This window comes from Schistocerca gregaria, chromosome 2 (assembly GCF_023897955.1).
Source record: "Schistocerca gregaria isolate iqSchGreg1 chromosome 2, iqSchGreg1.2, whole genome shotgun sequence".
Lineage (NCBI taxonomy): Eukaryota > Metazoa > Arthropoda > Insecta > Orthoptera > Acrididae > Schistocerca > Schistocerca gregaria.
Window position 1 is genome coordinate 445653224 of NC_064921.1, and position 18482 is coordinate 445671705.

Below are 18482 nucleotides of genomic sequence, written 5' to 3' on the forward strand. Positions count from 1 at the left end.
TAAAGTCACACGCACTACGTAAGCATGAATCATGACAGAAGTTTTCATAAATTCCGCGAACCACCTGTCTACTGCATAATGATGGTGACACTGTGTGACACTGTCGAGATTAGCCAGCCAATCAGTGAACGACACGTTGTTTGATCGCTACGCCATGACTTATCGCCGGGCGCCTATCTGATAACACACACACACACACACACACACACACACACACACACACACCGCTGCCGCTGCTGGTACTTAAATGAGCGCACAGGTCGCAGAACTTCATTCACCAAAGGGAAGACTCAGTATGGACAGGTGAGTGTAGCCTCTTTCTCTCTCTTCTCTTCCTCTTTTCTTTCCCTCTCACTCTCTCTCTCTCTCTCTCTCTCTCTCTCTCTCTCTGTGTGTGTGTGTTTGTGTGTGTGTGTGTTTGTTTTGTCCTCATCTCCTCCATTTTAACCAGTCGCACTTGTCAATAGCGCTCCCACATACCTTACTGAAATTCTCTCTGTGTTAGTTTAAGCAGCTAAATGCAAGTAGCGTGTCCTCGAAGTTGCAAGTAGCGTGTCCTCGAAGTTGGAAGCCGCTCTTGTCAGCCAGCCCTTAGAGTGCGCAACATATACGATCGGACTTGGCCACGTGATGTCCAGTATCCACTGTTTCTTTAAAAAGCTAACAATGCAGGCCCACTCGTGCCTGACATTAAGCTGATGTGATGTTTATGTTTGCTAACTCATTTCCTCTTCAACATTTGTGCAGTTATACGTCGCCCATTCTGAGTCATGGATGTCTAATTAACATTATACAAGGGCTGGAACTTCAGTAGTGGCAACTATTTATTTACAGCAAGTACTAAATAGATACGTGTTTCAAAGTTTTACTGGCCTTCAAAGCAGAAGTCGTAGTATACTCTTGGCAGCGCCAGTTGTGTTGACAGCTTGAGCGGCGCGGTCTATTGCCCGACGAATTTGTAGCAGTTCTGAAGCGAATGCCGTGAAGTGTTTCCTTCGGTTTAGAAATCAAGCTGAACTCACGAGGGCTTAAATCAAGGGAGTTCAGTAGGTGGTATAGCACTTAGCAGCCCCATCAGTCAAACCAATCAGTAACAGCCTGCACTGTACGTGCTTGAGCATTGTCCTGCAAAATGATGGTCAGGTCCTGCAGAAAGCGTCATCACTTCAGTCTCTAAGCTGGTCGTAGGCTGTGTTCCAAAAATGAACAGCATAGAGACAGAAGTGATGACACTTTCTGCGGGACCTCATCATCATTTTGTAGGACAATGCTCAAGCACGTACAGTGCAAACTGTTACAAGTGCTATGCCGCCTACTGCACTCCCTTGACTTAAGCGCTCATAACTTCAACTCGATTTCTGAACTGAAGGAAACACTTCAAGGCATTCGCTTCAGAACTGCTACAAATTCGTCGGGACATATACCGCGCTGCTCGAACTGTCAACACAACTGGCACTGCTAAGAGTATCCTACGACTTCCACATAGCTGGCAATGGGTTATACACAATGCTGGTGACTACTTTTAAGGTCAGTAAAACTTTGAAACACGTATCTGTTTTGTACGAACTGTAAATGAATACTTGCCACTATTAAAGTTCCAACTCTCGTAGCAAAATACCATGATTGCTACAATATTTTATTATGATGTCTTATATGGGTCTAGACCTACAGGTGAACGGTAAAAGATGTAGATGTTTGCGCTGTTTGCCAACGTCTTTTTTTTTTTTACGAATGTTACAGGAAGTTGCTGACGTTATATGCTCGTTACAACTGCGGTTGTCGTGAAAACCAATCGTCCATGACAGAAACTGTGCTGATACCGTCTCTTCTAAAACGAAGTTAATTTTAGTTAATTTGTTTTAAAATAGGAAACGAGGTTATGTCAGCGGCAAGGGAATCAGACACACATAACAACTACTTCTATATGTTGACTGAAGATGGTAGATAGAAACAAACTATTACGAATCTTATCCAGTCAACGTCGTTGTACATTTTTATTTACCATCTTCAGTCAATATATAGCAACAGTAGTTACCGTACGTCTGCATCTCTTGCTGCTACCATAACCTCGTTTCCTATTTTAAAACAAATTAATTAATATTAATATCGTATTAGAAAAAAACAGTGATGTCTGTAAGAAAAGTATTCTGACACTTCACAATATGTATGTATGTTTTCCGCAATTTAAACATCATGTACTGTACATTACTGTACAGAACTTAACGTGTAATCTTCGAAAAATGTGCATGCATATTGTAAATGCGTCTGAAAGGTATCTCACCCACAAGCTTTCCTCTCATCACGTGAATAAGTCATATACAGAATAATCCATAGTAACGCCTTTGTTATTATTTTTGTGTCATTAGCCCACGTCAAGTAACTATTACACTGTTTCGATTGCTTTCATCATAATGAAGAATAAATCTGTCAAATGCCTTCTTTGGTGATATGTATTCTAAGACACAATGCATCAAATTTATTTGGTGTTCCGGTTAATAATTCCAAGAAAATAAATATGGTATTATCCGAAGGCTAATGATACTAAGAAATGAAAGCATACCTCGGTACAGAATCAGCCCGTCACTGTTAGTGTTGGGTCTTCGAGACCCGGACTAGATTGGCGATTAGTTTTTGTTAGGTTTACAACACTGTACCCGTGTTGACAATTTCGTGTAGATTCTTATATTTCACTGTTGTGAAATTTGATTGTTGAGGGCGGGTTGAAGTCCATTGTCTAAGAGTTATTCTGACGTGTTTTGGTCTGCGAGACCCGACGGAATCTAGCAGGTAAGTACTGTTAGGGTCTGCAGGTATCTTTTTTAAACACAAATACGATTTTAGCACACGTTCAGTATGCGATTTGGAGAAAAAGATTACAAATTAGAGACTAGGAAGCACATAATGATACTCTTCTTCTTAGTCCTTTTTTCATGAGACAGATAAAGTTGAAATCGGAGCCTTTATTGGTCTGATATATTTGAGTGGAATATGCAAGACTGGTACGGTAAATTTAAAATCAGTCTGGGATTCAAGATATTCGCTTCTACAATGACTCTAAAGAGATCTACATCTACATACGGTGCGTGGCGGAGGGCACCTCGTACCACAACCAGTATCTTCTCTCACTGTTCCACTCCCAAACAGAACGATGGAAAAATGACTGCCTATATGCCTCTATACGAGTCCTAATCCCTGTCTTATCTTATCTTTGTGGTCTTTCCGCGAAATATAAGTTGGAGGCAGTAAAACTGTACAGCCTCTAAATTTCCTCAGTAGCGATTCACGAAAAGAACGCTTTCTGGAACAGTGTCTAAGATTTAATGATAGTCAACTAGATCCGACAGACGGAAATAGGATAAATTGACTCCTATAAGAAATATCTTTCATTTGTTCACAAAAAAACTGCAAGACGCACTTCTGGATAGTATGTGACTGAAGATGAAATGCTTGTCATATTTGGAGGACGTTGTAGTTTTCGGATGTACATTCCTTCCAAATCTGGCAAATATGGAATGAAAGATGACGCAAGAACAGCTTACACCACAAATGTGGAAGTTCATTTAGGAGAGCAACCAGATGGATCTTATAAGCTGACAAAATTTGCGTCACTTATGATGTAGCAAGAACAACTAGAAGATGATCTTTGGCCTTATGCTTTTGAGCACTGAATGTAGCATGCAGCGTCATTTTCAGAGCTGACAATCAGTGAGAGACGAATAGAAAAGACTTTCTGAATTCTCATGGGAAGACTCTAATCAAAGGCCAATTACTACAGAGGGTTAGCAGTAAGCACATCAACCAACCTCTCAAAAATTTGTGAACAGACTGATTGAACTCAAGCGACAAGAAGGTGAAAGTGAGAAGCTGAGTACAGTCCCTAAGAAAGGAAAGTGCTATTGGTGTAAAGATAGTAAAACTGAATATATTTGTTGCAAATTCTCAAAGTGTTTACGACTCAAAAAAACATTCCAATTTGTAAAGATTGCATGTAATAACCTGATAAATTAAAAAGACATTTGGATACAACATGTTGAAACTAAATTGTGGAGACTCTCAGTTCACTATGTAAGTTTGCTTCAACGGTATTTATTTAAATCTTCATGCCTGATTGTGAGTTTCTTAAATTTCGTTGTTCTACTTAATTCGCCATTACACAGTTCTTGGTAAACAATAAAATAGTGTAAATTCGTTTTTTCATTGTTCGTGTAAATTCACCCCTTGTATTCATTTTCGATCTTGAACTTAAATCTAACAATTTGTCTAAATTCCGTAAGTAGCAAAACAAACAAAAATCTACTCAAATCCAAAACAAAGTGTGTGCTAACTTTATATGTACAACACAATTCAATTTCAAGCGTTTTTGTACTCTGAATCATTAAAAAATAGGAGAGAAAAGCAAATTGTGTCCAAGAGACCCATCATGCAAAGGTGGTGCAAGTGAACACAGTAGCAATGCAAGGTTAAATTCAAAATGTCTGTTACACTCATTAAAAGAACAACTGATAATGAGTAGAGAAAATGACTTCTTATTTTTACGAGCTATTTTTACAATTGTTGACTAAATAAACGGTTTTAAAACATTACATCATTAACAGTGAAATAAAATAATCCCTCTTTTAAACAGTTTTGATTGTACGGTAGCTAACGACTAGCTTAAGGAAAACGTCCACTTTTTCGCGATATGATAGGGTCATAAAAATGTACAGAGCTAGTTACAAAATCATTGTCATTCGTTTTTTACCCTTGTCCTTGGTCGCATACTGGAGGAGCAGGACTCAAATAGATTAGATAGTAATTAAACAATTATATTCAAAGATGTGATGCTACTATAACCGAGTAGCCGAAAGCCAGTTAGTAAAAGTGAAAATTTGAACATGAAATTACAAAATGGAAGACTGCCTGTTTATATGATTGTGGAATACGGTCCCGAACAACTCAGAGAGTCGTCAGCGTTTCAAACACGCTGTTTCCAATTCAGCCATTCAAACAAGTCGTGGTGGTGGTGGTTAGTGTTTAACGTCCCGTCGAAAACGAGGTCATTAGAGATGGAGCGCAAGCTCGGGTTAGGGAAGGATTGGGAAGGAAATCGGCCGTGCCCTTTCAAAGGAACCATCCCGGCATTTGCCTGAAGCGATTTAGGGAAATCATGGAAAACCTAAATCAGGATGGCCGGAGACGTGATTGAACCGTCGTCCTCCCGAATGCGAGTCCAGTGTGCTAACCAAAACAAGTCGTATTATCTTCTGAACCCCAAGTCTCTTCTAGTTCCACTCTTTTAGTACGGAGTATTCCGAAATACGCTTTACACACTTTATTTACTTGTGTATCTTTCAGAAAGTATCATTACAAGCATTCTTCTAAGTTTCAGTGGAAATCGAGGCGCTCCAGACATTTCTTGTCCGTAGCAGAACCTTTTAGTTGCAAGTGGACTGCTCTGATCCTGTGTAAAGAATGGGGCTGCGATATTCGCCTAGCAGGTTTGCTGCACAACTACATTCACACCAACCTTTGCCCAGTAGCACTGTTGTGTCGGAGAAACCACAGATATAACTTTACACACAGATCGACTTTTTTTTTTAAATATCTTACGACTCCATCCGACAGATCGATCACTCCAAACAAAGTCAGATGCCTTCACTTTATTAAGGACAATCTGATTTCCGGGGACTGTCAGATTATCAGATTATTTATTTATCTCAGTCTACTAGAAGACAGGAAATGGACAGGCTAAAAAAAGTTTTACGTTAAGGTTTTTAAAAATATAAGAACATTACAGAAAGAATATAGTAAAACATTCACTAATTCAATGTAATAGTAATTTACCATAAAATCTGATTATAGCAACATTTCAATTCCTCCCTCCAGAAGCTGGAATAAATAAGTTCTTCAGAGGGAGAAAGAAGATGATCTCAAATTCAATCTGTAGTACTGTTTTGTATATTAGTTCCCTTCCAACTTGAACATTGAAGATGGAAATATTACGTCAATCGGACTGACTCCAGTCAGCCTAGAAACTTTGAAAACTATAATACAGGCACTCATATACGTTATTTACGCTTATTTTTACGTGTGATCCCCTCCCACCACACTATGACTCCTAAGGTGCTACAAATAGTTATCTGACAATATTGTTTCCCCAAATAGTGTGTCAAATGTGTACTAATAGTGGCTAAAATTGCTCTAAGTGTTCCAGACAACCCGCCCGTAACCATAGGCGTGCTAGCAGATTCTTAGCCTGAAGTAATGTTTTCGTTTAATAAGTGAAAGGTGTACCTAGTTTGGTTTGCAGTAGGTGTTCCGGAATCATAAAGGGTCCGTTAATGCAATTACCCATGCAAAATTTTAGTCACTCCGTTAAAAGAGCACAGTGGTCGCTACACAGCGCTGTAGATGATGAACAACTGACTGGCACCAGGCAGTCGGGTACCCTTCGCCACCGACTTAAGTCGTGATGGTGAAGTGATGTATAGTGAGTTCAGATGAAAGGTACGAAACGTCGTAACAAACAGCCCCATTGAAATTTGCAAATGGCGCTCTTGGATAACGTAGTGAGACATCTAAGGACCTCAGCAGCAAGGTGGTGTTCGTCGTCTTTTTGGGCGTCCGATGTCCGGTGCCAATTGAAATCCTCGAGCATGAATAAACTATTAACAATGGCATGTACTGTGAGATGTTCGGTAGCCTACACAAGTGCATCAAGAGGGAACGATCTGGGCTCCTCATGGAGAGAGTGATTCTACTCCACAGTAACGCGCTTCCAGACGTCTCCAAGGTCACACAAAATGTTACGGCATAGTTCAAGTGGGAGCAGTTTGAGCATCCAACCTGCAGCCCGGACATATCGCCCTGCGATTCCCATGTGTTTGGCCCGCCAAAAAACATCTCTAGGGGAAGCACTTGAACTCGGAAAATGGAGTGAAGACCACAGTAGGAGACTGGCTCCTATCACAGCAACAGGAGCTCTAGGAACAGGGACTCCTTCAGCTCATGAAACAGTGGGATAGTCGTGCTCAGGCCTCTAATGTTTACTGTTGAATAAAGACTTCAATTATAACCACAGTATTGTCTCGAATCTTTTGTTTTGAACATCCCTCATACGTGTGCCACTCGGTTGTATGGAATGAGCACAGTAAGTCTGTTCGACGCACAGACGTGACAGAACGGCAAAAAAGAGCTATTGTGTTTGGACGTGCCCATAACACACCGTAAATGAAATTTCCCTCTTTTTTGGTGTATCAATGCGGATTACCCAGTCAGTCTACAAGGAAAGATGTATCACTCGCACTCATGTAATACGATCGAAAAAATCTTATCCGACAGGAACAGTGGTGCCAAACCATTGTCGATGAAAATCAATTTCAAATCTGATATGAGATTGCCAGAGAAGGCAGGTCCATCTCAAACATTTTCCAAGCGAACATTCTGGGGAAACTTCCTGCACTGGATATTTGGAGTCGGGTACTGCTCACATCGCCACATAAAGCTGCTCGCCTTCACTGGACCAAACAGCACAGAAGTAGAAGAGCATCTGAATGGAGATGTATTATGTAGTTAGACGAGCTGAGATTTTTTCCTCTTTCAAAATGGCGCAAGGTGTCGAGTGACTGACGGTCCAGTGAAGGTGTTGGCGATATCGAAGTCTCAGGTACTTCTACTTCGTCTTGGAGCTCTTTTCGTACCATGATTCGATCCTTGATAGTTGCAGTGGGCTGGGTGTTGCAGTTTCACGGGCCTGCTATCTCTACCAGTAACATAACGCGATTTTATAATCGTCTCTATGGCAATGCCTCAGTGTTGCCGCAGCTCTGTAGACGGTTCCTGTTTTCGCCTGCTGCCGTTAGCGCTTCGCAGCTGAAAGCTGGCAACTGTGCTGCGAGCTGTCAAGGACCTTCTTACGCCGTCTCTACTACAGAATGTTTGTTTCAGCATTCTTGGTGACCAAGAGCTGGCCTTTCAGCTACATCTTTGTGGTGAGTAGGCCGCCGACATTCCCGTTTTCCAGGATGACGATAGCTATTAACAAGGCTAGAGGCAGTATTATTAGAGCCATGTCTGCTGGAGGTGACTAGAATTTGCTCACAGTGTTTACATCTAGATGTTCGGGGTGTTTCAAAGTAATTGCATCAAACGCCTTGGGGTGATAGATCACGTCATGAGGAACAACTTTTGTTAGAGACAGTATATTCCCTGCTGCCTCCCAGCGACTCTAGACCATAAGGATGCGTGTTTGTAAGGTGAGAAATGCAATTTTAGAAGCGAATTAGGAATTTTAAATTCGCTTCACCTACCTCCTTTCACACAGACCAACTGATGGACGGCAGGCAACAAACAGCGTATGTGAGCGCCGCAGACTGCCTACACCCTGCGCCTCTCAAGGGCGTATGTCAAGTATGTTAGCGGCAAGAAACAATCAATGCCTTGTCTGGGCGATAGCAATGGATATAGTATCGAAGAAAGTGCTGCCAAAGCAGAGTTAATGAACACAGCCTTCCGAAATGCCTTCACAAAAGAAGGCGAAGTAAATATTCCGGAATTCGAATCAAAAACAGCTGCCAACATGAGTAACGTAGAAGTAAATATCCTCGGAGTAGTGAAGTAACTTAAATCACATAATAAAAGTAAGTCTTCTGGTCCAGACTGTATACCAATTAGGTAGCTTTCATAGTATGCTGATGTATTAGCTCCATGCTTAACAATCATATACAACCGTTCGCTCGCCGAAAGATCCGCACCCAAAGACTGGGAAGTAGCACAGGTCACACCAATATTCAAGAAAGGTAGTAGGAGTAATCCACTTAATCACAGGCCCAAATCAGAAATGTTGATATGCAGCAGGATTCTGGAACATATATTGTGTTCGAACATTATGAATTACCTCGAAGTAAACTGTCTATTGACGCACAGTCAACGTGGGTTTAGAAAACATCGTTATTGTGAAACACAACTACCTCTTTATTTGCATGAAGTGTTGAGTGCTATTGACAAGGTATGTCAGATCGATTCCGTATTTCTGGATTTCGAGAGGGCTTTTGACACTGTACCATACAAGCGACTTATAGTATAATTGCGTGGTTATGGAATATCGTCTCAGTTATGTGACTGGATTTGAGACTTCCTGTTAGAGAGGTCACAGTTCGTAGTAATTGACGGAAAGTCATCGAGTAAAACAGAAGTAATTTCAGGCGATCCGCAAGGTAGTGTTATAGGCCCTTTGCTGTTCTTTATCTATATAAACGATTTGGGAGACAATCTGAGCAGCCGTCTTAGGTTGTTTGCTGGTGACGCTGTCGTTTATCGACTAATAAAGTCATCAGAAGGTCAAAACAAACACCAAACGATTTAGAAAAGATATCTGAATGGTGCGAAAAGTGGCAGTTGATCCTAAACAACGAAAAGTGTGAGGTCATCAACATGAGTGCTAAAAGGAATCCTTTAAACTTCGATTACACGATAAATCAGTCTAATCTAAAAGCCATAAATTCAACTAAATACCTAGTAATTACAATTACGAACAGCTTAAACTGGAAGGAACACATGCCGACCGCTGTGACCGAGCGGTTCTAGGTACTTTCGTCCGGAACCGCGCCGCTACTACGCTCGCAGGTTCGAATCCTGCCTCGGGCATGGTTGTGTGTGTTGTCCTTAGGTCAGTTAGGTTTAAGTAGTTCTAAGTCTAGGGGACTGATGATTAAAGGCCCATAGTGCTTAGAGCCATTTGAACCATCTGAAGGAACATATAGAAAATGTTCTAAGGAAGGCTAATCAAAGACTGCATTTTACTGGCAGGACACTTAGAAAATGCAACAGATCTACTAAGGAGACTGCCTAAACTACGTTTGTCTGTCCTCTTTTAGAATACTGGTGCGCGATGTGGGATCCCTACCAGACAGGTCTGACGGAGTACATCGAAAAAGTTCAAAGAAGGGCAGCACGTTTTGTGTTATCGCGAAATATGGGAGAGAGTCTCATTGAAATGATACAGGATTTGGAATGACATCATTAAAAGAAAGGCGTTTATCGTTGCGACGCAATTTTCTCACGAAATTCCAATCACCAACTTTCTCCTCCGAAAGCGAAAATATTTTGTTGACACCGACCTGCATAGGGAGAAACGATCACCACCATAAAATAAGAGAAATCAGAGCTCGTACGAAAATATATAGGTGTTCGTTCTTTCCACGCGCTATACGAGATTGGAATAATAATGAATTGTGAAGGTGGTTCGATGTACCCTCTGCCAGGCACTTAAATGTGATTTGCAGAGTATCCATGTAGATGTAGATGTAGATAGATGCAATCGGTTTTAATCGACTCCTGGCGCTGCCGGAAAGCGTCAGTGAACATTCTGTCTGCAACGAAAGATGAGCACCATGACGTTATCTACCACCCCTAGACGTTTCTGCAAAGGCTTTGAAACACCTTTGATATTCACCGCTGTGTAAATGCCTCCACCAAACTTTCCCGTGCATTGACGAATTCTAATATACACGTCCATGTCACTCCTGCGTGTAATAACATCAAACACCCACATTCCATTAGTTGCTCTTCAAGGTCTTCTCTCATCTCTAAGAACGCAGAGAAGAACTTCCTAGGTTCATCTATTATTCATCTGCATTCACGTTCTGTCCACTTCCATTTAATTTTCATTACGAACATAATTACTTACGCCTTCTTCTCCAGCATGTTTCCAGATCCATTTGTTTGTTTTCCTATCTCTGCCAGCAATTCCCAAAACATGTATCCCCATTACTGTTCGGGAGTGCATCTGAGATATTATCAAGTCTTGTTCCGATGTTTCGGCTGACAACATTTCAGCCTTTCTCAAGTCGAGTCGTTTGCAAGACTTTTTAAAAAAATCTTGCAAGCGACTCATCTTGAGAAAGGCTGACATGTAGCCAGCCTAAATATCTGAACAAGATTTGATAACAACCCGGATGAACTCTCGAAAACTGATGGAATATTCAATCAGTCGGGAAAACTTCAAGAAACACAAGTAACTCGATTGCTCGCTGAGCAATCCCCATTTTACGAATAGTATATACCGAATTATGAGCTTAATTCTTTTATCTCGATCAACTTTTAACTCGTTAAAAATATTTATAATTTCTTTTCTCCTAGATGAGTAGTGGCCAGAGGAACATGAAACATTAATCTTCGAGATATAGGCGTTAAATTAATTCGTTTTAAACAGAACTATGCTATTTTTTGCTAGTACAACCTACATAAAACACAAATTTAGTGATCTAGATCTTTAGCAGGTCTGACAACAAATTAAGGAGTAATACTACATTGCATATTGAGATTACTGTGTTACAGAAAGGCTCGCCGCCGAAAAATGGCAAACGATACGAGATTCTTACTCTACTTTGAGTTGTTTGGTAAAACATTGAGAAGAAGCAGGGGTACACGGATAAGGTGGCAGGTTAGTTGCACAATGTACTTCATTGTATCACCCTTGTATTAATGTTGCGAAGGTCTGTCATGCCTAACTGAAAAGATGAGTAGCTGGGGGTATAGGCGCCCTGAAGGGGAGGCCAGAGGGAGAATTCCCCTACGCATGCCAACTCACACCTCCCCCTTTCCCTTCCCAGGGGAATCTGGAATACGGAGCTTCTATTCAGATATTGAGTAGATAACCATCCATTCTCTGGGATATATTAAGTTCTTTATTTCGACTATGATATTTAGTTCTTACCACACGACATATCTCGAAAATGACCAACTCATACATACAAAAAATGACAAAGTTTGAATTTTGTTCTCGTCCTCCCCCTCCATCGCCCCCCCCCCCCAAATCTCCTTACCAACCACCGTGATAAATTTCTTCGAACGTCCATGCTAACCCTGGTTATTTAGACTCGTGATTACATTCTTGGAAGTGGGGACTCACCAATTTATGATCCCAATAACAGTGCAATCTAAAGTAATAGACCAACTAAACAGTCCAACTGGACCATGACAGTCGAAGTGCTATTCTCTGCTAAATAACCTTCAGTTTGATGGCTGATTAATTGCATTCAGTAATGTAATAATGTTTTCCACAGCTGAAATTATATATTGTTAAAACGTAAGCAAAGTATTGGGGTCAAGAAATCTCTTTCCCATTTCTTTTATCTCCTTGATTTGGAGATATCTTGTAGATAGTATACATGAGTACTGATTCGTGGATTTCCCAGCAGTCCGCCGAAGGGCGTGAGTCATGCTCGCAATCGATGTTACAGTGTTTCGCCACAGAATCGAAACCAGGTGGGGAGAGGGGGAGAGAGGGGGGGGGGGGGGGACGTTCGCGGTGATCAAGACAATGGACTAGCCTGCGGGAGGCCGGAGGTTCAGTTCTCTCCCTTTAAATCAGTATATAGGTTCTCTGTGATTTCGCTAAATCGCTTAATATAAATTCCAGAACGATTAATTTCAAAAATGACTTGCCTGATTTCGTCCCCCGATCCTATCCAGTTCTCCCTTTCCAATGACCTAGTCGTCAATGGGACACTGACTCGTGATCGTTCTTCTTTTTTCCACAACACGAAACGTAACTCTGCATGTGGCTATCTGATCATTCAAGAACAAAGTCAACTCTAATACACATATAACACCAGCACAGAACTGCTTTTTTGCCGGCCGGTGTAACCGAGCGGTTCTAGGCGCTTCAGTCTGGAACCGTGCGACCGCTACGGTCGCAGGTTCGAATCCTGCCTCGGGCATGGATGTGTGTGATGTCCTTAGGTTAATTAGGTTTAAGTAGTTCTAAGTTCTAGGGGACTGATGACCTCAGATGTCAAGTCCTATAGTGCTCATAGCCATTTGAACCATTTTTTTAGAACTTTTTTTTGTCTTCGACTACGACGGAATTGAAAGTTCTGTCTTTGACCTTCTGATACAGTAAATTCTGCGTCAGCGTAAGCTACGTGTTGTTCAGTTGTCATGCGCTGTACGGTGAGATATGGCGTATACGATATCGTGTTTAGCGATAAGGCGGCACTGCAGTACGATGCCTCGGACCACTCTCGGCAAAATAAATAAATAAATAAAAAATGGCCCATAACGATGAACTCGAATATATTAGTTTGGTGCATAAGTGAGTAGCGTTTTTGTTTTGCATGTTGGTATTTTGGTTGCTATGGGTTTATTTATCGACTGCCATTTTCTATTTACAGTTCACTATTGATATTTGAGCTTGGAAATTTCTTTTATATTCTTCTGTTTGATTTGAATAGAAGAGTGGCAGCAGTGGAGGTAACCAGAATCATTTGCGCCATGACTGTAATGAGCACGAAAACGGCTTTCCCGTTTTAAGGAGGATCGCTTTGTATTAGTGACTCTCCACGTTCAGGGAGATTTTTGGGGTTCGCTGAAGGTCGTTTGAACACATTAATCCAGATCGATCCACGTCACAGTACTCGAGTACTGGCAAATGTGATCAACTATGATCATTCCACCATCGTGCGACAATTTCATTCAAATAGGGAAGGCTCAAGAATCGGGTCTATCGATACAGCATGTTCTAAGCCAAAATCGCAAAAATCAGTGGGTGGCCATTTTGTTTGCTTGTCATCAGTTGGATCGTGAACAACACCGACCATTCCTATCCTGTATCATTACTGATGATGGGAAATGGCGTCTTTACGCTAGCATAAGGAAAAGGAAATAATTGTCGAGGCCAAAAATAGCAGCAGCTCCACGTACAAAGACCACAAAAGTCAATGTTATGCATCTGGTGGAACAGTGACAGTGTGGTATACAACGAATAGTGTAACAATCACTGCTGACATTTATTGGCAACAACTGAGATGTCTTGCAGACGCAATCCAAGAACAACGACCAGAGTGCGTGAAGTGATGCTACCCCACGATAGCGCCCGCCCACAGTCTGCTAGTCTGCCAAAAAACGCTATACAGGAGTTGGGTTGGGAAGCCATTCCACACCCATCTTATTCACCCGATCTTGCGTCCTTAGATTTTCACTTTTTCGCTCCCTGGCGAACAACCTTCAAGGAACATTCTTTCCGGATGAAAACATGCTCCGACCCTGGCTCGACGAGTTCTTCACCCCAAAACCACGTGATATTTATAGTCGTGGAATCGAAAAGCTACCACCGCGCTGGCAGAATGTTGTAAATAATGAAGAACGATATGTTATTGATGACTAAAGTCTCTGTTACGTGTATCTGTTGTGTTTATTAAAATTACGGAAAAATGCTTCGAACTTATGCACCAATTCAGTAGAACCAGAACTGTTGATCACTTTCACTGCTTTCATCGTCGCGTATAACAACAGTAACGTCGAGGTGGAATTCATCGAGATGAATAATGTGCTCTCTGCGTGGATCAGCCCACATCGTTTAGACAGCTATATCCGTTACTACGTCAGATATGAACTTACCTACGTTGAAGGTATTATCTTCAAACAAAAAATTTAGAGTATTTTCGCAATTGTTAAAAACTTGTATTGCCCTCTGTATGTCCTGACCAAAAAGACTATAAATAAATAAAAAGTAGAATTATATCTTGTAGTGTAAACAACACTTAAATGTTTACATTTTATGGCTTCATGATTCCGCAATCAGACTACTAATCCGAATGTTCCAATGCACGAAGAAGATACAGTATTGCGAAGTAGGATAAATCTTCACTAAACACACTGTCTTCTGCAGTTTCCACAAGTGAATCTGCCACTACGCCAGATATCCATTCATTCAAGCAGTTACTATGTTAGGAAATCATGTTAGAGAATATAAACTTACTTGTTTTCCTCACTGTAATCTACTTATTTTTATGAGTTTTGAGCACCTCTAAAGAAAGATCTCAGAGGAGAGAAACAGTGAAATAAACTCAGAGTACAACCTCTTTATAGGAGGATTTTTCGTAACTTCATGCCACGTTTTAAAAAAATAGAATGTTAGAAAGTAGCATACCGTCGACGTAAAAGTCATTATAGACACTGTAGAGCTTCAACATGGGCAAGACTGCAGTAACCATTCCGGCTTTGGCACTAAATCACTTAGGAAATCTACAGAAAATTTAAATCAAAATAACTGATTTACAAGCTCACTCTTCTCAGATGTGAGTTTAGTAATGAAGAACAACTACTACGCCCTAACCTTAAATCATGACCGTTAAGAATCCCTGAGCCACACTGATGAATAGATAGATACGGTTATTGTTTTCTTTTGCTTTTTTTGTTTTTTTCCCTGTTAGATAGATACATTCCTTTGGTTAGTACCTAAAAATTGAGGTATGGCCAGTAAGATAAAATTTTATGTTATGTCTGAACTGTTTCTATCATGTACTATAACAGAACAAAAATAATGAGCTATATGGCTGTATAACAAGCATATACAAAGTAGTTATCACTCTGCCATGTATATGTTTTTTTCTCAGCAGGTTGTTTTGTTTCCCTACATTTAAAGCAAATTAGGTACTTATAACACGACATCCATCGACTGACTGAAAGTATCACGATAATATGAATACGAAAAGTCGCTTAAACATGATTATTTAGCCGGTTGTGAAGAAGTTTATATGTCGAACAGTGGCAACGCATTCTGCGTGTCTCTTTGTAAGTGAACATATGACCTTCATTTGTTCGATATATTTCAACAGCAAAATGTCATTAACACCACAGATCAAGATCTTCAAGCTAATGAGGCATCTTTTGTGCTGATAAATATGTCATTGTAAAATTTTGAGTGCTCTCAGCTATCCAGATGTCCTTATCTTTGCATATCGGTTGCCTCATTTGGAAATGTCCGTTTCGAGAACAATCGATGACAAGAATATGACGCAGAAAGCGAGGAACAACAGGCGTATAAGATCTTTGACTTAATAATGCGCGAAAGAGCTCACGCTTCCAGTTGCGCGTACACCAGTACTTGGAATGCTAACACCGACCATCGGTCGATTTTCTGTGAACACGTAGAAACCTATTAAATCCTGTTGCTTAAAAATTAAAAAGGAAACTGGGGACTGAGTCGGGTCCCAAGCTACAGGTCTTTTTGCACCATGTCGCTGTTCGGTGGGTAGCAGATATGCAATTGTACAATGAACTTTGTTTAGAAGAGATTAAGTGTCATGTTTATTTTCGGTATTTACATAAATGACTAACACTTATACAATCAATATTGTGATTACGTTGTACGAGCGCTGTCAGAAGTATCTGACATGAAACTTCCTAAAAGATTAACATCGCGTGCCGGACCGAGACTCGAACTAGGGATCTTGTTCTTTCGCGGCAAGTGTTCTAGAGCGGTATTGCTGTAGAACACTTGACCGTGAAAGTCAAAGGTCATGGAAGGTTTATATCAGCGCACAGAGTGAATGTTTCATTCAAACAACTGACATGTGGCAAGCATGTCGGTTTGGTGTGCGCTTCAGCACCTCGGACTTACACTTGTGAATTTTCTAGTTTATTTGTATTATTCCTTCCTCTGTTTGAAATGTGGTAGGCTACAGCGTCATTGAGATGTTCTGTGTTTTTCACGAGTTTTCTGCTTCACAAAGTTTCACACGGACCAAATCCAAATTCATACTTACAATTATTACTTTGTTACTAAATTTATTATTTGGACTGACGCAGCAACAGAAATATGTTTTATGGTATTCACCGGCTCCGGCCAACTTCGACCATCGTCATAAAAACTGAATCAGTGTCAGGATGGGCTCCAAGGAAGGCTTTGTCAGACTGTGTAAAACACAGGATGCAGCTATACCGATTACTATAAGCAGAACAAAACCTTCATGTGATTGCGGCAATAAAAATATGAAATGCGCAAACAAAAGAGTCAGTCACTGTCTCCAGACAAGATCTCATCTTTTCCAAATCATTATTTCATCAGTCGATATATCTTGTGACTTCAAAGGGCAATGGCGCAGTGTGACATGTGGTATCGCTAAGCGGTGTCGAGATACGATAACACTTCTGTACATAGTAACCACTGATTACACCACAAATCGATGGACACACGCATCGTTCAGTGTTGCATTGCATTATCTGATCCTGAAAATTATATCGGTAAATGTGTGCCGTACACGATCACATTTGCGCAGTAAAATTTATTACATGACTGGTATCAGTTGTTAAGCATTCATTTTAAATTAACGAAAAAGGTTTCCGGGAGTAAAGTTGTGTAAAATTGTGAAGTAACCGTCACTAAACGCTCGAAACCGTCATTTGGACCTCGGTAACAATGGTCTAATTGGCGGTTTTTCCCGCTTAGCGACAGCTACTTCACAATAAACCGGCAACGATTGCAACTGTGGAAGCCACAGTATAATGAACTAAGTATAGCAAATCATCTATCAATAGACAATACTCTCCTTCCACGTATGCACAGTAAAGAATAGCTCTCGACATAAGGAAGGAACGACATCACAAACACTGCTGATTGGTTTCATAAGGTTACTTTTTATTGTCGTACATGTTATTTCAACCCCACGTTTTTCCGTTCTGACAGCTAATTTTACGCGCCAGCTTATACGAGGGCATGCTCTAAAGTAATGCATCCGAATTTTTGATGTCAAAACTCTTAAAGCTTATTAAACAAAATATACTTCATTAACATTCTACATCTTTATTGTTTACTTCTAAATATCTTTTTCTCAACATAGCCAGCCTGATGACGAGCAAATTTATCCCATTGAGAAACCAGTTTGTTGATACCGTCACTGTAATAATAATAAAAACAGGCGATAAAAACGGTGACTTTTAAGTTTTTTTTAAAAATGGCGGAAATTTGTGGAAATTGAAATATAAAACAAGAATTGGAGATGATAATTAAAAAACACAGTAAGTAGACAGGTATAATAGTAAACATTTAATTAATAAACACGGCGACAGTCTAGTTTCTGTTCGCAAGAGATAAAAAATCACCCCACCGACAGTATGGTTTCTGTTCGCTACACGTCGGAAAAGACGCACAACAGTTAACACTCACCTAAAATACTGCACCAAAAGGTTGGCACGGAGATGACACACCACAGCCTAGGGAAGATGGGAGGGGGATGGGGAAAACTCGGACAGATTAGTGGAAAAAAGGAGGAGAGGAAAAAGCAAGGGCGGGGGGGGGGGGGGGCGATGGCGAGAGAGGACTCATAAGAGGGAAGGGGACAAGGCGAACACGAGAGGGAGTGAGGAAAGGCAAAGGAGGGAAATGCAAAAGGACTCGTTAAATTTTGGAAACAGAAGAAAATCAGATAGGGCGAAGGAGGGACTATGTAGCGGATGATCAATGACAGTGTGGCCAAGCGTCGGATTGTTGCAAATGTCGCAGCGCTGCTGAAGGAGTGGCTGCACCTTACGTACTCGAAATTTTCGAATTCGAAACTCGATTACAGGACGCTGTTTCTCACACTCCGACAAAGCTAAGATACACATACTGACATGTTATACGCTGCAATTTGGACCCCTCTAACACCAGAGAGAAGCAAATATGTAGACATGAATAATAAAGATCTACAATGTTAATGAGGTTTGTTTTATTCAAAAAC

The 18482-nt window shown here is 40.8% G+C and overlaps 1 protein-coding gene across 1 annotated transcript in view; it reads left to right on the plus strand.

The window, feature by feature from the left end:
* The first annotated feature begins 215 nt into the window (after positions 1 to 215).
* Positions 216 to 18482, plus strand: part of LOC126336184 (turripeptide Lol9.1-like) — a 28131-nt gene continuing 9864 nt past the window's right edge. Inside the window, exon 1 of the mRNA XM_049999691.1 lies at positions 216 to 303. Within this exon, the coding sequence (XP_049855648.1) occupies positions 248 to 303 (56 nt within the window). The 5' untranslated portion in view covers positions 216 to 247. The remainder of the gene's footprint in view (positions 304 to 18482) is intronic.